The 21,779-nt window shown below is 37.3% G+C and overlaps 1 protein-coding gene across 1 annotated transcript; it reads left to right on the forward strand.

Annotated features, from left to right (window-relative positions):
* The first annotated feature begins 17,535 nt into the window (after nt 1-17,535).
* Nucleotides 17,536-20,380, forward strand: LOC113277653. Its single transcript, XM_026526700.1, has 2 exons — nt 17,536-17,839; nt 19,779-20,380. The coding sequence occupies exons 1-2, from the start codon at nt 17,794-17,796 to the stop codon at nt 20,195-20,197; spliced, it is 465 nt and encodes a 154-aa protein (XP_026382485.1). The 5' UTR covers nt 17,536-17,793; the 3' UTR covers nt 20,198-20,380.
* Nucleotides 20,381-21,779: the final 1,399 nt, after the last annotated feature.

Here is a 21,779-nt window from a genome sequence, read left to right on the forward strand (position 1 = left end):
TCTCAACTTATCTGTTTATGACAAAGAAATGCTTGCTATTGTCTCTGTAGTAAATAAGTGGAGACCCTATTTACTTGGTCGACATTTCAAGATTTATACGGATCATAGAAGTTTGAAATACTTTTTGGAGCAACGTCTTTCTTCCATTGAACAACAGAAGTGGGTTTCAAAATTATTGGGATATGATTATGAAATCATTTATCGCAATGGCTCAACAAACAAAGCTGCAGATGCTTTGTCTCGACTTGTTAATCCACAATTATTGGCAATAACTGCACCCATTTTCTCTGGCGTAGATGACATTATTGTGGAATATCATAATGATCCAACTTTACGGGCATTAATTGATCAGTTGCAACTCAACCCTAATAGTAAACGTCATTATTCTTACTTAAATGGTGTGTTGCGTTATAAAGGAAGAATTGTGGTTGTTTCTTCTTCAGAATGGTGTAAAAAACTTCTCCATGATTTTCGTTCTACTCCATTGGGTGGTCACTCTGGTTATTTGAGATTTTCACTGGTTTGGCATGAAGCATTCAATTAAGGAATTTATTTTACATTGTGAGACTTGTCAACGTAATAAAACAGAAGTTGTGGCTCCTCCTGGCCTTTTAAGTCCTCTTCCGTTTCCTTCTGATGTTTGGATTGACATCTCTATGGATTTCATAGACGGCTTTCCACTTTCTCATGGTAAGACTTCCATCTTAGTAGTTGTTGATCGTCTCACCAAATATGCGCACTTTGTTTCATTATCTCATCCATATTCTACAAGCACCATAGTTGATGTATTTGTGCGCGAGGTAGTGATTATATTATTTGAGAGTCGTTGTTGTAGTAAATAGGATTCGAACTCAAAGATTTGTGAAGATTAAATTTAAAGGTTTAATAAAATTATATACAAAAAAAAATATTAACAATGGTGAGAGGTATTGGGACTAAGAATTTCACCAAATTCCATTCATGTGATTCAAATAATAATTCCATGCAATTATAGCTCAAATATTAAAAATATGGACTCTTATTCTTTGCCAATATAGATTCTCAAAATATTAGTTATAAATCGTAAGCATGGAACATCAAACATTTAAGCAAGCATGACCCATCAAATAAAATGATAACTAATTAATTCGAACCATAAATCAATTAAAAACAAGTGCAAAAGTCATAAAAAGAATTATTAAAATTACCACATGCGTGAAATAGGTCTCCATCCGTCGTCTCAGTGTTGGGATTTAGCTTCTCATATTAATCACTTGCTCAAAATACATGTTTGTTGCTCAAAAGTTGATTAAAATGATAAAAATGAGTAAAGCAGTGAATGTACGACCCACAGAAGGTGTCACAAAAAGAACGATAAGAGACAGGTGCTGCTGATGTTGAGACTGCACTGCGACCCTCCAGTGTGCGTCTTAGACACTGTTGATTAACGACTGTCTACGCTAGTCTGTTCTTCGTGTTCTTGGTGTTCTTCATCATCATCAGCAGCAGAAACAGAGTTTGATCAACTCGTGATTTCTTGCTCCTGAGCTATCCTCTCGACCTCCAACTCTCGACACCCCCTCTAGGACTCCCAGGGAACATATTTAAACCAAAAACACGCGTTGAATCTCCTCCATTAATCCCAAATAATCTTCTTTTACTCGGGATATTTTCTTTCCTTTTTCAAAGAAATACGGGATTTTCTTTCCTTTAATTCCTCTTCCGCGCTTCTGTTGATGTGGAACACACTCCAAACAAGTTTCTACAGCATCCCAACTCCATCCAAACACGTACAAACACGCTGAATCCCGTGAACAACTCTTCCCTGCACGTATTCCCCTTTTTCCAGCTCGTGGATTGCCTAGCCAATTCAAGCCAATTATGGTCGAACCAAACACCCATACCATCTTTATTATGATATATCACATCTTTCCACAAAGTTTAAGCGATTGAATCGCACAAAATCACGTCCAAATGTCCGATCAAACTTCTGCCAGTTGCATGCATCATTTTTCCCGCCTTTTTATGATTTCAAATTTTGGAAGAAAGGGACCTTCCCTTTATCCATTCCTGGGGTCCCTTTAGAAATTGGGGCGGAAATAGTAATTTTTCTGGGTGTTTTTAACAACTCCTCCGGTGCTTTTAGCGTATTTCTGGGGTGCCTTTAACACTTTATCCTGGGGTGTAAAACACCACTTTTTAAGCTCATTTCGCCGCAAGGGCTTATTTCTCTAAAATTTCCTACAAAGACATAGAATAGCACAATAAATACAAAATCGAGCACTAACAATACATACAATTGAGACATATTAGACAAATAAATGCGTCTATCAACACCCCCAAACTTATTATTTGCTAGTCCTCGAGCATAACTAATATGGAAAATAAAATCTTAACTCACCAGGTGTCCCTAGTGACCGAGTTAATCTCGAGAGGGTTTACCAGAGGTGTACCCACAAAACCAATACTCCGGACCCTAGCTATCTACGCAGAACCTTGGAAGGCACTAAAGAATCTCCTTGGTTGGCATACAATTATTGACTATAGGAGGAAGTACCCTGATGCGAAATTCCAATTGTTGTACATGAGTTTGCACTCAAGCATACTAAAATTCATATAAAGTGACAGAGCTCTACTCAGATAGTTGCACTATGGACATCATATTCAGAGTCAAACTAATCATATGGATAGAAAAAGAAGATGGAAATAGAAAAATGTATATGGTTTTGATGTTAACCAAATGATCGATGTTTCACATATCTGTCTGAAGGCCACTGCCAGAATGAACCTATCCTAATGGACTGAGATACCGGTCTGACTAATATCAACACAACTGGCATATACAAGGGAACCAGTGGTCAATAACTTAAATCTAGATCAACAAACTGGCAAATACAAGGGAACCAGCAGTTGACTACACAGAACAATAACCATTTTTTTTAACTTAATGTCATGAATAGATCTTTTTGATCCAAGCGCATTCTTCTTGTCAGCAGATTACATGATAGTTCCCACGGGTCCTGCATTCCACGCTTGCTTAGGCGACAGAAACAGGGAGAACACACGCATATTGCTATCCAAGTGTTAAATACTTATTCCGATTGGTCTAACTGGTCCGGTCTTTTTTTTTTTTTTTAGTAACTCAGTCACTCTAATTCACCCTAGCAGCGGTAACAACTTGAATCGTGTGCCCCACCTAATCACTTAAAGAAACATAGTTTAAAAAGAAAAAATAAAATAAAATAAAAAGAAATGAAAAGGACTCAACGAGATATGGTGCAACTATCATGTTATTTCTAACACATGATCTCCGTGCTTTTATGAATAGACTTTATAGATGTTTCCATCTAATCAGATTGGTTCCTCAACTCCTACAACCAAGATGCTTCCATCCACTTAGATTAGTTAGTGCCATCCTGAATACACATAAATCTCTAGGCTCTGGAGCGTATTTATTTATTGCGACTAAAAGATTTTCCCATACCCCCAGACTTAAATCTAACATTGTCCTCAATGTTCTAAAGATGAAACTAAAAGCATGAACAAGGAGAAACTGTTACCATTTGAAGCGAAAGAGTTAAGGAAAGATATTACCGTGTTGCATGAGCATGGGATACCTCCCAAGAAGTGCTAAGTTTAAAGTCTTCAGCCATACTTAGGAAAGGATTAGTCAACTCGAACCATAAAGTAACAGTCTAAATAACTGTGGGTCTTCAAAACTAAATAGAGCTGACCCAAGGAAACTGCAATGAACCAAGAAAATGAACAAGACTAGCAAGCCCTTAATTAGTTTCCTGATTAAGAAATTTATATCTAATTGTGGTTCAGGTTCAGGTTCAGGTTCTAAGAAAGGGTCCAAATAAAATATTTTCATTGGTTGCGTTTCTTCATAGGTGGGATCCGAATCATTAGGTCCTAGAGTCTGGAAAAACTCAAATATGATCTTAGAAGCGCACAATAATAACCTAAATAATTGAGGATCCTCTAAGTCAATAAGATTTGACTTACAAAACTGACCACAATGAGAGTAGTGGTCATTCTTAAGCAAATGTGTCGATTCTAATTTCCTAAAGCATTTAGGTTTAGTCTCACAACTTAATATGCGACACATTTGAAATATAAACGTTCCCACATTTGGAAGAAAACTATTTGGTGGGAAAACAAAGTCAATCTGGGTATCATATCCTGGGCAAACCACATCAACCAGAGGATGGTTTTCTAACGACTGAACTTCTTCCTGGACATCATTAGGTTCGGGAAAACGTGTATGAAGATAATCTTGTAAAATGGTTGAGGCACGTATGTCAAGTCCCAAGTGAGGGACCTTTATAAGAGTGAAAGCACATGGATGATAACCACCTCCAAACTTAGAATTCTGGGTGTCTCTAGATAGACTAGCTACAATTTCCCTAATTTCTAGATCACCAAAATCCTGAAAATGGTCAATTGCTACTTGTAAATGATACTCAGGTGATGCATCCTCACTCATATTTAAAATCTCTACGAGTTCATCTTATTCGTCTAAGACTATTGTTTCTAAATCGCTAGACTCTAAAACATTATTCTCAGAATAAACTCGTTCCTTTAAATCATTATCGGCTTTGTAAACAGGAAATACTACATCGTCTAAAACGAGGGTATCTCTAGTCAAATCCTCGTCCTTTTGAATAGGTGAATAATTATTAAAATTATTTGGATTTGAACTATAAATAATATTATCATTGTAAAGCTCAATTGGAGTAACCATTTCCTGATCACTATTCCTACATAAGTATGATTCTCCATCAACACTATCCTCATCATAATAACATGAAAAAGATCGAACCTCATCAAAATAAGTAATGCTACCAATTCTATCCTTGTTATCTTGATTATGTAAATAACTATCTTCATTCTCAAGGGTATTATTGGATACACTATATTGGCAATTCAAGTAATTTTGAGCAATTCTTTCGTTCGTCTCAGCTATCCCCTCGAGGTGGTCTTCTAAAGAAGGTTCACTCATTATTGTAGTTCTCTCGTCTATAATTATATTATTCATCTCAGCTAACTTACGCGTCGACTCAGCTAACTTCCTGAGGGACTCTTCTAAAGGAGGAATAGGAACAGAGGGATCATAAAAAGGACTACTTTTCAATAGTTTGATTGTATCCTCTAGAGACGAAGAACTAGTACTATAATCTTCTTGCTCGTAAGACTGATGCATGTGTGGATAGTAATTGGTCTCACCAGGGTATGACCCATATCCTTCCAAAGGATGGCGTTCCCAACCACTATTCCCAACATGGTCATAAAAAGGATGATGTTCATATTCAAATTCAGGTCGATACTCGTTGTATTGGCTTCTATCATACCAGTTCGACATTCTTAATTGCAAGGGAATTCTACACAATCACAAACAAGGCTGACTCGACCAAATCAAACCTATAGAATCTAGCAAACAAAAAGCATGATGGCTCCACTTAGATTGTTTCTAGACCAGCTTCTAATCCTTCGAAAGGGAATTTGTTACAATTTAAGCAAACCCCTCTGGAATCAATCCGAGTCAAAATAAGTTGAATTGAGGCGAGGGAAGCTCAGTGGAGCTTTGATACCCAAGGCCTCACCACTATCACAAGGCGGCGCAGTCACGCATTCAACTCACAGAAACCATCATGAACTTCGAAGTATGCTAAAAGAGTAACCAATATTTTTCGAACGACTTTCCTACTAAGCTCGTTACCCTATCGGTCTCGTTCTAATCAAATTTTAAGCTTGGGTTCGCGTTAGGTTTCGTTTACCTAAGGCGTGCAAGAAGGGAACGGTGATGAAATCCGAACCCTTATCTTATATGGCCAGTTCTTGCCCTTTACTAGGAAATTAAAGCAGCCGGGTTTACCTTAAGGCAGACAGTAAACCCGCTGACAGGAGATTCACGGGTGTTTAAAAGTTTACCTCCCGTACCAGACGGGCGAAGAACCGCTGTAGTCGACTCGGGCCACTGACTCCGGTGTCAGTGTGCGAACCCGAGGAGCCGAGACGATATTGTAATCGTCGTCCTTCCCTGCAAACAGTTTATATATATTTTTTTTTACATAACCCTTCCGTAGGGTTTAAAATTAAAATAAATTGTCCAAAGTCCAGTCCAGTGAAAAGAAATACAAATAATAATAATAATAATTACAAAAATAAAATAAAATGGAAAGTCTCTTAAAAAATAAATAAATAAATAAATCTCTCTTTTTTCTTTCTCTCTCTCTCTCTCTTTTTTTTTGTTGCTTTGTCTTTTTTCCTTCTCTTTTAGCTTTAAGCTATGATTCCAAGGTCTTTAGTATCCAACTTCAAACCTGTAATACAAAGACACAACCAAAGAGACGTAAAAAGAACAAATGGAATAATAAAAAATAATAAAAACCTAAAAATTCTACCTAAGCACAAATCCGCGTCGGCGGCGCCAAAATGATTATGTTATTTGAGAGTCGTTGTTGTAATAAATAGGATTCGAACTCAAAGATTTGTGAAGATTAAATTTAAAGGTTTAATAAAATTATATACAAAAAAAAATATTAACAACGGTGAGAGGTATTGGGACTAAGAATTTCACCAAATTCCATTCATGTGATTCAAATAATAATTCCATGCAATTATAGCTCAAATATTAAAAATATGGACTCTTATTCTTTGCCAATATAGATTCTCAAAATATTAGTTATAAATCGTAAGCATGGAACATCAAACATTTAAGCAAGCATGACCCATCAAATAAAATGATAACTAATTAATTCGAACCATAAATCAATTAAAAACAAGTGCAAAAGTCATAAAAAGAATTATTAAAATTACCACATGCGTGAAATAGGGCTCCATCCGTCGTCTCAGTGTTGGGATTTAGCTTCTCATATTAATCACTTGCTCAAAATACATGTTTGTTGCTCAAAAGTTGATTAAAATGATAAAAATGAGTAAAGCAGTGAATGTACGACCCACAGAAGGTGTCACAAAAAGAACGATAAGAGACAGGTGCTGCTGATGTTGAGACTGCACTGCGACCCTCCAGTGTGCGTCTTAGACACTGTTGATTAACGACTGTCTACGCTAGTCTGTTCTTCGTGTTCTTGGTGTTCTTCATCATCAGCAGCAGCAGAAACAGAGTTTGATCAACTCGTGATTTCTTGCTCCTGAGCTATCCTCTCGACCTCCAACTCTCGACACCCCCTCTAGGACTCCCAGGGAACCTATTTAAACCAAAAACACGCGTTGAATCTCCTCAATTAATCCCAAATAATCTTCTTTTACTCGGGATATTTTCTTTCCTTTTTCAAAGAAATACGGGATTTTCTTTCCTTTAATTCCTCTTCCGCGCTTCTGTTGATGTGGAACACACTCCAAACAAGTTTCTACAGCATCCCAACTCCATCCAAACACGTACAAACACGCTGAATCCCGTGAACAACTCTTCCCTGCACGTATTCCCCTTTTTCTAGCTCGTGGATTGCCTAGCCAATTCAAGCCAATTATGGTCGAACCAAACACCCATACCATCTTTATTATGATATGTCACATCTTTCCACAAAGTTTAAGCGATTGAATCGCACAAAATCACGTCCAAATGTCCGATCAAACTTCTGCCAGTTGCATGCATCATTTTTCCCGCCTTTTTATGATTTCAAATTTTGGAAGAAAGGGACCTTCCATTTATCCATTCCTGGGGTCCCTTTAGAAATTGGGGCGGAAATAGTAATTTTTCTGGGTGTTTTTAACAACTCCTCCGGTGCTTTTAGCGTATTTCTGGGGTGCCTTTAACACTTTATCCTGGGGTGTAAAACACCACTTTTTAAGCTCATTTCGCCGCAAGGGCTTATTTCTCTAAAATTTCCTACAAAGACATAAAATAGCACAATAAATACAAAATCGAGCACTAACAATACATACAATTGAGACATATTAGACACATAAATGCGTCTATCAGGTAGTGTGTCTACATGGAATGCAAAGACCACCACAAGTGATAGAGACCCTATATTCATGAGTAATTTCTAGGAAGCTTATTTTACAATGCAGGGCACACAACTATGCAAGACTTCAGCTTATCATCCGCAAAGTGATGGCCAAACAGAAGTGACAAATCGTACACTGGAGTGTTATCTTCGATGCTTTGCAGGAATGAAACCAAAAGATTGGTTTAAGTGGTTAGCTTGGGCTGAGTGGTGGTATAACACTAGCTATCACTCTGCCATTAAGATGACTCCATATGAAGCTCTTTACAGCCGCCCTCCACCAGTAATTTCAGCTTATTTACCTGGATCAACCCCTGTGCATGATGTGGATTTGAACTTACGTGCCAGATATCACACAATCAAGCTGTTAAAGTCTCATTTGTCTGTTGCAAAAGATCGAATAAAGAAATATGCTGACTCTCATATAACTGAAAGACAGTTTTCAGTTGGTGATTTTGTTTATCTACGTCTCTAACCTTACAGACAGATAACAGTTTCTCATCAGTCTTTTTCAAAGCTATCACCCCGTTTTTTTTTTGGTCCATTTAAAGTTCTTGAGAGAATTGGAACTGTGGCATATAAAATGGACTTGCCTAGCACTAATAGAATAATCCAGTTTTTCATGTATCTCAGTTAAAACTGAAGTTAGGCACTACTTTTGCTGTTGAAGCCTCGTTGCCTGCTATTATTGATTATGATAAATGGGAGCCAGAAGAAATTTTGGACAGACAGATGTATAAGAAGGGAAACAAAGCTGCTACAAAGTGGATCAAATGGAAGGGTCATTCCAGAGATGATGCAACTTGGGAAGATGCTTATGATCTTGTTGCACGCTTTCCACAGTTAGAGGCTTGAGGACAAGCCTTGTATTAAGCAGGGTGGGATGTTGCGGTGCCAACCCCTATTTCCTCTATTACACTTAGCTTATTTGTTGGTATTTGTTTTCCTTACGCAGTTAGCATTCAGTTTCCTAGTTTAACAGGTTTCTTTAGTTAGTTTGGTTGCTTATCAAGTTTATTCAGCTATATATAGCTCGACCCTAAGCTTGTAACTTATCAGTTATCAATTATAAGAAGTTTATTCAATTCGTTACCAAAGGCAGAGACTGCTAACCCCAGGAAAAAGGGTTTTATCCTTGTTTATCTTAGTTCTTCGCAACTTATATCCAGTGTAAAGGTTTAGAACCCTAAAAAAATACAAAATGCTCAGGCTAACTATAGAAGGAGAAGGAACCAAATTGATTCGATCAAGGATGAGCAAGGCAACTGGTATACTTCAAGGAGCGATATTCAACGGATTCTCCTATAACATTTCATCACTATTACTACTTCATGTCATCCACCACAAGATGCAGATATTTTTCATCTTCTCAGTCCATGTATATCTCACCAAGAAAATGAAGATCTCACACAAATTCCTTCTAAAGAAGAAATCAAACAAGTTGTCCATCAGATTAATGCTTGGGCAGCTCCGGGTCCGGATGGCTTTCAAGAGTGATTTTACAGAATATGATGGAATGAAGTTGCGGATGGATTAGTAGCAATGATACAAGAGTTCTTCCAATCTAGTAAAATGCTTCCACAGATAAATTTTACATATCAAGTTTTAGTTCCCAAAAAACTGTGTGTAGAAACCCCGTCAGATCTTCGGCCAATTAGTCTCTGCAACATATCTTATAAAATTATTTCGAAGATTTTGGCAAACAGATTAAAGAAGTTGCTTCGGAAGATGATTTCTCCATGGCAAGCTGCATATGTGCCAGGAATAAATATTCTTGATAATACTATCATTTCCCACGAAGTTATAGATTATATGAAGAAAACAAAAATTAATGCCAGAGCAGTAGCAATAAAACTGAATATGGCGAAGGTTTTCAATCGCATGGAGTGGAATTTTATCATCAGAATTATGCAGTGTTTGGGATTTAATGAAAAGTGGTGTTCATTAATTTATCAGTGTCTTAGCACTGCATCCATTTCAATTCTTCTCAATGGGTCTCCTACACCTCCTTTTAAACCATCTAGAGGAATTCGTCAAGGTGATGCTCTTTCTCCGTATATTTTTATCATGTGTATGGAAGCATTTAGCAGGTTGTTGCAAGCAGCTGAAATAAAAGGGTTAATTCAGCCCCTGAAGCCAGCTCCAAAGGGTCCAAGTATTTTTCATATTTTTATCGCTGACGACTGTATTTTATTCTCAACAACAACAACCAACTATATTCTCAACATGATGAAGATTTTTTCTCAATTCTATCAGGTGTCAGGGAAGATGGTGAGTCTTACCAAATCTAGTATTCATTTTAGTAAATGTATGAGTGCTTCAGACGAAGATTATATTACAGATTTGGTGCAGATGTCCAAAATTCCATTAACAGAGAAATATTTTGGTATTCCTTTGTTTATTGGTCGCAACAAAAATTCATGTTTTGCAGAAACTATGCATAAGATGGATAACAGACTTCAAGCTTGGCAGTGTAAGTTGGTTAATCAAGCAGGTAGAAGCACCCAGATTCAAGCTGTCACAGGAACAATGGCTCAATACCAGATGAGTTTTTTGTACATCCCAGACAAATCTCTTAAAAAGATGGAATCTTTACAGCGTAATTACTGGTGGAATAAACATTCTAAGCAAGGTGGACACTTCATCGGGTGGAATGGAATGAGTACACCTAAAAGATTTGGAGGCTTAGGTTTCAAAAATTTAAGATGCTTCAATGAGGCTCTTCTTACAAAGTTGGCTTGGCGGCTATTGACAGAAAAAGAAGCTAAGTGGGTGAAACTTCTACAGCTAGACATTTTTATGATACTGATCCACTATATGGAGACATGAAGAAAACATGGACTTGGATTTGGCAGGGAATTTTAAGAGGACTGAGATGGATTGGTGATGAGTGCTAAAAAGTGCATATTTCTATATATTTTTCTTGGCATTTAACTCATCTTTTGTGCATTAATTCTACATTTTATCCCATATTCTGTATTTTCTTTGTTTTCAAGAATAAATATTTTTATTAATTAATTTTGCATTTTTAGGTACTAAATAAAGTTTGGATGGAATTACGGAGCTAAAAAAGCAGAAAAGTGGTGGAAGCCGAGAAGAATTACGCAAGGAAGCTGTGAAGAATGTTGTGCGCAAGACCAAAAGGCTAGAAATGGGCTCAACAAGGAGGAAATCGATCTTAAATAATAAATGGGCTCGGAATTACCCCAAGCCCAACTTATCTCCCATACCAAAACCCAAATTCACAACCCACTTCTCCTGTAGCCGTCAGATTGGATCCTCATCTGAATCCAACGGTCGCTTCATCGCCAGTACATCAAATTTTCTACAACCGCTTCACACCACAGCACCTTACTCGATCTTGAGCCGTCAGTTTCGTTGTATTTTTGCATCCAACGGTCGCTCATGATCTGTCTCCATCTCGCCGTTAGATCCGTTCCAGAAGATGTTACCCACGGCTCAGCTTTGCAAGACATCAAATCTTGATGTTCCCGATACACACCCTAGAACCCTAACATATTTCCCAAAACAAACAACACCTAATTCATTCTATCGGGTTTTCTTCATCTCCTCCTTCTTCTTCTTCACAGCGCCTCCACCAACTCCACTGCACTGTCGCCATCACTACCACTTGCTCCGCCACCAACTCCACCTCAATCACCACCATACCCACCACGTATAACAACCAAACCCATCACTCTACCTACCTATTACATCAACCTCGATCTTTCTTTCTCTCTGAAACCCTAGTTTTAGGGGTTGATGATATAGGTTAGTTAGAGAAGAAATCAAAGGTATGGGAAGATAGAGAAGAAGATATGGAAGCATGGGTCGACGAAATAGAAGAAGAAATCAGAGAGTTAGGTGAGTGAATTTCGTATTTGGTGAAACCCTAGTTTCACTGATTTGGGGGTTTTTGATTTTTTTGAGCTTGCATGTATAAATTGAATGCTTGGGTGACGAATTGACGCATACCTGGACTAGCAAGTGTGTCATTAGGTTTAGGTTTAGTCTTTCTTTGTTTTCCAATTTCAATTTTTGCTTCACTGTTTAGTTCTTAGGTTTTGTTTAAATTTTAATATCTTTAATTCAATATCAGTTCATGTGAATGTATTTTTCAAATTCTGTCAATGTTAATCACCATGTTTGTTATGTTCTAATCCATGTTATGTTTGTGTTAAGCTCTATGTATGTAATGTTTCTTCACATGATCATGTAATTTCCCTGTTTAAACCTTAGAGAAGACCATTGAACCATGATGGTTAGCCATTAGGATAGTTTTTGTTGAACTCAAAATAGCTTAGGCTAGTTAGATTCCTAAAAGCCCAACTGACTTGTGATTAGTGGTGCTGTAAGAAGACCACTAATGCTAGGGGTCAGTGGTGGCTCTAAGGGGTTAATCAGCTACATTAGTTAGTAATCCACTGCCTAGTTGACCTGTGATTGCCTGTGCCTTAAACAGACAGCCAATACTAGGGGTTAGCTAAGGCTGTAAGGTTAGTTAACTAGCCATATGACAAAAACCTGACCTAGGCAAACTAGCTAGGTGAAAGAAAATTCTCATCCATCTCCATACACTTCATTACCATCCACAATTTCTCTCCCATGTTCTGTTTTGGTTAAGTTTTTCTTATTCATTGCCACTGATTTTTCTTTGTTCCTTTGCCACTGTCACTCACTGCTTCTTTGGCTCATTGCCACTGTCACTAGCTCAGAATTAGCTAGGAAACTTCAACTCACACACACCTTGTCTCTGTGGATCGACCCGTACTTGCACATTTGCCACTTTCGACACCGTGCACTTGCGGTTATAATTTGTAGGACCTTTTAGAAGCCTACCAAGTTTTTGGCGCAGTTGCCGGGGACTTGGTGTCGTGTAGTTGGAGTTTTTGCATTTAGTGTAATCATCTTAGTGTAAGCATTTTGCATTTAGTGTATTCCTTTCATCTTACTCTTTTTTTTTTTCTGTTGTTCAGTGCTCCCTGCTTGGGTTGTGCTTATCTTTTTTTTCTTTGCTTTTCTTCCTTGCTGTCTGCTGCTGCTGCTGCCAAGGCAAGTGCTGGTGAAGCTGCTGCTGTGCCTGAGAGCCTCTTGATGCTGAGGCTGCCCCTGAGTTGCTGCTGAACTGCCCCTCCAGAGACCTGCTAGCCTGAACTGCTGCTGTGGAGCTGGTGCTGCACTATTGTTGCTAGAACTTGTGCTCCTGCTGGTGCTCCTGCTGGTGCCAGGCCAAGTCTGCTGCAACCCCTGCTGCCTGGTGCTAAATTGAGCCATCAAAGCCCAACTGGGCTGATTCCAAGCAGCTGAAAAAGAACAAAGCCCAACTGGGCTTTGCAACTGAAATATCCAACTGGGCTTCAACAAAATCTTAGGATGATCCAAAGCCCAACTGGGCTTTTGCAACCTAACTGAGCAGCTGGGCTGTGCTTAAGCAAGTAAGCCTAAACCCATTAAGAGAACCCAACCTGTGGGCTTCCATTTTAATTTGTGGGCTTGTAATAATTTTTTCCATTTTTCTGTTGGGTTTGTAATTAAATTTCTTGTGGGCTTGTTTGTTTAATTGCTTGTGGGCTTGTGGTGTTAGACTGATTTGGGCCTGTAGTTTTAAATTAGAAAAACTGAACTTTTGAAAGCCCAACTGGGCCTCAGACCAAACAAGCAACAGTTAGGCTATTTCAAAAGCTACATTGGGCTTCAGTTTGCATACACATTGTAGGCTTAGTTCACCTTCCCTTGACAAAGCAATTTCTCCCACCAATGTGGGCTTGCTCCTAATTTCAAAAACCAAAATTGCTCCCAAATTAAACCAAATTTTTATCATCTCCCTTGGGCCTTACTTTTTTGTGATTTGTGTGATTATTTCATAAAACAAAGACATGTCTGGATTTTGGTCTGCCTCTGGGAATAAATCTATTAGAGATGCTTACGGGCAAGATTCACCTTATGAGCCTCCCACAGACCATGATGTCAGTAGTTATAGGGATTATAATTATGGACCTTTTCAAGGTCATGAGCCTCAATATGCAAACCCGTATAACTATTCACCCATGTATCAACCTAGCCAACCTAATATGCATGTTTGTACCTTTTGTGGTGGTTTAGACCACCCTGATGAATATTGCTATGTTTTGCATGAATTTAGGAAATCTAGGGGATACCATGAAAATCCAAATTATGAAATGCCCACAAATTGTGAGGCTGGTAGTCATTGGGACCATAATCAACCTTTCGAAGGTTGTGATCAATATTTTGTAAACCCTAATGACCATGCACACATGTACCATTCACCACAATTTGAACATGAAGAATTTTGTACTCCCATGAATTTAGACTCCACCGTAGAAGCTCTCAGACTCGGTGAGCAAAATTCTGATAGAACTATGTCACGCATTCAGGCGAAGTTAGATCAGATTTTGCTTCAACTACAAAAGGAGGAAATTCATGAGGAAATGCATGTTGTCCCTAATGAAGTGTCCAGTCCCATTCATCTAAATGATATTGAATATGAACCTGATTTAGAGGAACATGAATCGACTAAGGACACCACCACTTTTAATGAGGATCAATATGCATGTTACCATGATGATGATTATGATGATAATGATATGTTAGAAGAACATGTTTTTGCTGAAAATATTGTGGAACCTTTTGGTTCAATAACATATGGCTTCTCAGCCTCAACCTTCATGAATGTTGTTTCTTCTGATACTCATTGTAATTCATATGATTTTGATTCTAATATGGGGCTTGTACAATTCTTTTGTGAAGATGAACATGACATAGGAATAGTTGAATCTTCTGTAGACACTAATTTTATTATGCATAAGGACGAATTTGATGTGTCTGATTCCTTGCCTAAGTCACAAAATGTTATTTCTTCCGGTGATGATTTGAGTACTTCGAACAATCATGATACTGATTTAGGTCTTGATGTTTTGTTCGATGAATGTGAGCATGTTTTACCTGTTTCTGATTTAGGAAAAGTATGTGTTGGTACTATTGATCGTACCCATGAAAATAATTTAGATGTACCCACTTTCTTACCTAAATCTCCAATCGAGATTATTCCACCCAACCTAGATTTGGTTTGCAACAAAAATTTTAAACCAACTTTTCTGAAAATTCCCAATCTAGGATTGGAACTGTGTGCCTCCCAAGTCCTCTTGGACTATTTTGCTTCAAAATATAACACTTTTAAAGAGCCACAGTTGGAATGCATTTCTTTGCCCATCCCGAAAACAGTCCATTATGAGTTAGACCTTTTGAATCCTGAACCCCTAAAATTAAAAGATTTTGTGCTTAAAAGTAAATCTGTTGAACAATTTAGGTTTAGGGGTGATTCATTCGGTTTTTCACTCTCACTCCCATTTAAGTCCAATTTTAGTGTTTTGAAACTTTCTATGTTTCAACACTTTGTCTTTTGGGTTGATCCTCAACTCTTTAGACTTTATGTATATAGTGAATTTTTTGTACATAATCCGGTAGGTAGTTTTTAGTTTCTTTTTCTTTATCTTACTACCCCATGGCGATCGCGGCTGAAATACGTTGGATTCTAACCATGAATAATGGAGTTCGTTTATTTCTTTCGTCAAATCGGGTATTCTCCTTCCTTTCTCTCAAAACTCAACATGTTTTTCCGATATGTCCAAGTTATGAATATGTTTATCTTTAGAAACATTGAGGACAATGTTTAGTTTAGGTTTAGGGGTGAAAAGTAGGTACCACGATATCATGCTATAATCGAAAAATTGAACTCTTCCTTTTTGGAAAAAAAAAAAAAAAATTAAAAAAACATAAAAATGGAGCTCATTTACCTTGAAATGTTGACTCTTGTGCAAATATGTATTTTTATTAGGAGTCTTAGTCTAGATATTTAGGCACCCTGATTCTAGCACAATTCACATAGTGATAAGAAACTTGCACGCGCACGATCTACCAATACATGTATAGCCTCATCCTTGAGGTGTTCTATCGGAAGTTTTAGTTGCCAATCACTTTAGAATACTGAACGAAACTTGACTAGCTTGTTCTTTGGTTGGTTGGGATAGAAGGTGGAGGTTACATTAAGACAACCATCGAATTTAACTGGGTGCATCAAAAAGGGCTACCTCTTGCTAAGTGTCATGTAATTTTTATTCCTTTCTCTCTATGTATCAAAAGAGTTACCATGTTGTAAATTCCATTCACAAAAAAAAAAAAAAAAAAAAAAGTTTATATTCAGAAAAATAAAAAAAAAAAAAAAAAAAAAAATCAAAAAATCAAAAAAAAAAAAAAAAAAAAACAAGTATTTATCAATTCCATCCTCTCTTGTTCCAAAAATAAAAGAGAGTAGTCAATGTAAATAAGAGTCATGTAAAGAGTCATTTTGTTGTTTCATTGTAATAAGCAAGGAGGGTGTATGCCATTGATGTACAACGCGAGTAATTGTGAAATACCTCCAACTCATTCACAATTCTCGTAAAGTCCGGACAGCTAGCTAGATTTCGACCTCGGTTCTTAGCCTGAGAAACTATCTCTTGGTGATTAGTAGTCATAACATCCGATCTTTCTTTACACATGTGTAGATACACTTTACACTCTTATCACATGTCTTTATTTGTTATCAGTGCTAGGATTGTGCCTTTGATAGCTAGATTGACATCTCCATTTTGCTGTGAGCTTCTACTGTCTTGCACATGTCACATTTGATGGAATCTGAGCTTATATTTTGGCCTAGAACTTTGTAGGTACGTTCTAAGCAAACCTTCACGAGACTTCACTCGTCCACTAGGGACACTTAGTGGTTCAAAAGGCTTAGTGCATACGCTAAATGCATTCGAGAGACCAGCGACAGTGGTATAGGTAGGATTTCCTTAGTTTTGTTTTACTTGAGGACAAGTAAAATTCAGGTTTGGGGGTATTTGATGAGTGCTAAAAAGTGCATATTTCTATATATTTTTCTTGGCATTTAACTCATCTTTTGTGCATTAATTCTACATTTTATCCCATATTCTGTATTTTCTTTGTTTTCAAGAATAAATATTTTTATTAATTAATTTTGCATTTTTAGGTACTAAATAAAGTTTGGATGGAATTACGGAGCGAAAAAAGCAGAAAAGTGGTGGAAGCCGAGAAGAATTACGCAAGGAAGCTGTGAAGAATGTTGTGCGCAAGACCAAAAGGCTAGAAATGGGCTCAACAAGGAGGAAATCGATCTTAAATAATAAATGGGCTCGGAATTACCCCAAGCCCAACTTATCTCCCATACCAAAACCCAAATTCACAACCCACTTCTCCTGTAGCCGTCAGATTGGATCCTCATCTGAATCCAACGGTCGCTTCATCGCCAGTACATCAAATTTTCTACAACCGCTTCACACCACAGCACCTTACTCGATCTTGAGCCGCCAGTTTCGTTGTATTTTTGCATCCAACGGTCGCTCATGATCTGTCTCCATCTCGCCGTTAGATCCGTTCCAGAAGATGTTACCCACGGCTCAGCTTTGCAAGACATCAAATCTTGATGTTCCCGATACACACCCTAGAACCCTAACATATTTTCCCAAAACAAACAACACCTAATTCATTCTATCGGGTTTTCTTCATCTCCTCCTTCTTCTTCTTCACAGCGCCTCCACCAACTCCACTGCACTGTCGCCATCACTACCACTTGCTCCGCCACCAACTCCACCTCAATCACCACCATACCCACCACGTATAAAAACCAAACCCATCACTCTACCTACCTATTACATCAACCTCTCGATCTTTCTTTCTCTCTGAAACCCTAGTTTTAGGGGTTGATGATATAGGTTAGTTAGAGAAGAAATCAAAGGTATGGGAAGATAGAGAAGAAGATATGGAAGCATGGGTCGACGAAATAGAAGAAGAAATCAGAGAGTTAGGTGAGTGAATTTCGTATTTGGTGAAACCCTAGTTTCACTGATTTGGGGGTTTTTGATTTTTTTTTGAGCTTGCATGTATAAATTGAATGCTTGGGTGACGAATTGACGCATACCTGGACTAGCCAGTGTGTCATTAGGTTTAGGTTTAGTCTTTCTTTGTTTTCCAATTTCAATTTTTGCTTCACTGTTTAGTTCTTAGGTTTTGTTTAAATTTTAATATCTTTAATTCAATATCAGTTCATGTGAATGTATTTTTCAAATTCTGTCAATGTTAATCACCATGTTTGTTATGTTCTAATCCATGTTATGTTTGTGTTAAGCTCTATGTATGTAATGTTTCTTCACATGATCATGTAATTTCCCTGTTTAAACCTTAGAGAAGACCATTGAACCATGATGGTTAGCCATTAGGATAGTTTTTGTTGAACTCAAAATAGCTTAGGCTAGTTAGATTCCTAAAAGCCCAACTGACTTGTGATTAGTGGTGCTGTAAGAAGACCACTAATGCTAGGGGTCAGTGGTGGCTCTAAGGGGTTAATCAGCTACATTAGTTAGTAATCCACTGCCTAGTTGACCTGTGATTGCCTGTGCCTTAAACAGACAGCCAATACTAGGGGTTAGCTAAGGCTGTAAGGTTAGTTAACTAGCCATATGACAAAAACCTGACCTAGGCAAACTAGCTAGGTGAAAGAGAATTCTCATCCATCTCCATACACTTCATTACCATCCACAATTTCTCTCCCATGTTCTGTTTTGGTTAAGTTTTTCTTATTCATTGCCACTGATTTTTCTTTGTTCCTTTGCCACTGTCACTCACTGCTTCTTTGTCTCATTGCCACTGTCACTAGCTCAGAATTAGCTAGGAAACTTCAACTCACACACACCTTGTCTCTGTGGATCGACCCGTACTTGCACATTTGCCACTTTCGACACCGTGCACTTGCGGTTATAATTTGTAGGACCTTTTAGAAGCCTACCAATTGGAAGATATCATATTTGGGAGGTAGGATATGGGACTCAAATTAATATACAGGGACAATGGTTTGGAAGAATTTCAGATCAGCATCATCAATATCAGCCTATCCAAACTTCAAGCACTCACAGTACAGTAGCTGACTATATTGATCATGCAACCAGAACCTGGAGATTTGACAAGCTATAAAATATTTTCTCCCTCATCAAATTCATCAGATCCAGCATATTATTATCCCTTCTCAATCAGCTTCAGATCAGCTGCGGTGGTCCCTTACAAAAAATGGAAAGTTTACGGTTAACTCAGCTTATAAAGCCATTCTCCTGCAACAAAATAATTTAACGATCACTCCTCAACAACAGAGAATGTGGTTGATGATTTGGCATATAGAAGTTCCTTACAAATGTCAAATATTTTTATGGAAATTGGCAAAGAATATTCTTCCACTGGTGGAAAGATTTCAAAGGAATCCTATATGTGTTCAGTGCTCTCAAGGAATTGAAACGACTCAACATCTGTTTTTTCAATGTCCTTTCTCTTTACAAGTTTGGCATGCTACTTCAAGTGAAATTCTTCAGGATGCTCACAGATTTGATGATATCAAACAATGGTTGCAATCTTGGTTGGATGGAGATTCATTGCTTGCGTTGAAAAGAGGATATCTTAGAAATCTGGCAGTTATTACGATGTGGTTTTTATGGAAAAGCAGATGTCTGAAGTTATTTGAAGGAAAAGCGCAATCTCCTACAAATGTTGCTCAACAAATTTCTCAGTTATGTTTCTCCCAGGGCATTCACATACATAATAGGGTTAGCTCATGTAGCATGCATGATCTTAGTTTAGCTCTTACAATTAGGAACACTTGGATTCCTCCTGCATATGATTGACTGAAACTTAACTTTGATGTTTCTATTCTCCCAAATACTGATTTTGTTGGTTTCTCTATTGTATTACGAAACTCTTTAGGAGCTTGCATGGAAGCCGTGGCCTGGACAAGCAATGTGAGAGATGTTGATCAAACAGAAGTGTTAGTTGTTCTAAAATTGTTGCAGTGGATTAAGTTCAAGGGTATTTGTAAAATACAGGTAGATGGTGACAATAAAACAGTGATAGAGGCTATCCAAAGGCAACGTAGTGACAGTATCAGATGGGAAGACCAAGTACTAATGTATGAAAGCTCTAGCCTTTATAAGGTTTTAGTGGAGGTTGAATTTAGGTTTGTTCATAGAGTCTGTAATAACGCAGCTGATGTATTGGCTAAGTTTGCTCGTTTAAATAAGTGTAACAGCAGTTGGGTAAGGAATCCACCAGAAGGCGTTTTGAAAGTAATTCAGCAGGAGGTTGTTTTAGCAGAAGATTCTAGACCCAGACCAAGCTCAAGTTGATTCTTGCAGTTCTTCTGTGTTTGTTAAAGTACTTGTAGTTTGTTGTCAGACTTAGGGGTTGTTATCTGTTTGAATTGGTTTAGTCTTGACTTGTTTTTCGAGTCTGTAATCCACTGTTTGGTGAATATAAAGTTTTCTTTCATAAAAAATAGATAACTTCTGCTGCGTCACCTGACGTCAGCTGGAAAATTCTTAGATGCAAAGCAGTGTTCATCCCACGAAAACATTCATCAACAACTCTTTGTTCTTGAATTTTTCACTCAATTAGATACCGTTCTCAACAGTTTTTACAACTATCTTACTTGTTCTAGTACCAGAAACAAATTTAGAAGCAAGAAAAAGTGCAATTGTATCCTTTCAAACCATCATACCGATAAACACAATACTAGGTGTCACAACTCACGTCGTTTAATGACAAAAAATTCCAGATTTTATGGCACCACAAGGAGTTAATGGCGGAAAAGCGTAGAGATCGGTTTTGGTGCTATTATTAGTAGTTTGCATAGGATTTATGATTGGGATTGTAATAAAATATCATCAACTCTTTTAGATGATTTAATTAGTTATTTATTGGTTATTAAAGCTTTAAAGATTATTGGGTTAATGTATAATCAAAGAAAACAATGCTTTGTTTAGACTACTCTATTTGATTGAATAATGGAAATTTCTGGATCATGTCAGTTTGACTGTCTATCATAATTATTATATAATACTTTTTTGTCTCTTTTTTTTATGTTACATGTAAAAATCTCTCAATATGTACATATAAAAATTTCATAATTTTCTGAGTTCCAGAAGTATTTTTAAATCAATTGTTTTCACTGTACAAGGATCAGACGTTTTCTGTCAGATTCAATTTTACTGAATTTTTCTATTTTTTTAAAATATTCTATGTCATGTTTTAGCCTTTAGAGTCTACTGAAAACTCAAAGATGGTTCTTTTATATTTTCATAATGATCGACCAAAGAAAATTTGAAGTTGTGAGTGAATTGATATGATTTGTTTAAAACGAATCGTCACTGTTGTATGTTTCTGCAGTACTGGTCAACTACTCGTTTGACTATGGTCAAAAGGTATTTAAGATAAACTAAAAATCCTAGAAATTTTATTACTGGAAAGGAGATAAGTTAGGATTCAGAATATATAATTATAATAATTTATGGATTCGTATTGGACTCGGTAAAATTATTTGAGTGACTTGGCGTCAGTTTCTGTTTTATGAATCTTTCTTAAAAACGTAATTATTTTGGATTTAATCTGGAACTTTTAACGGTGAAATTAATTTTTCTGATAAAGTATATTTCTTTAGGGTTCATGTAAATTAAAAACCACGTCAAGTTAACGGTTAGATGTTCCGAAAAGAATTTTTATGTATCCGCTGCAACAGAATTTCTGAATTAAACATAAATAAAGATTAAACAAAGAATTAGTCGTTTGGACTTGGGCCAAGTATGGAAGTCAGGGCCTGATATTTAAGGTAGCATTTTGGATTTTGGGTTTTGGATTTGGTTTGAAATCCAGGCCCGAAATTTGGGTTGTTACAGTTTGGTATCAGAGCCGACGACGGTTCACCTGCCGAGG

Source organism: Papaver somniferum, chromosome 5 (assembly GCF_003573695.1).
Source record: "Papaver somniferum cultivar HN1 chromosome 5, ASM357369v1, whole genome shotgun sequence".
NCBI classification, from domain to species: Eukaryota; Viridiplantae; Streptophyta; class Magnoliopsida; order Ranunculales; family Papaveraceae; genus Papaver; species Papaver somniferum.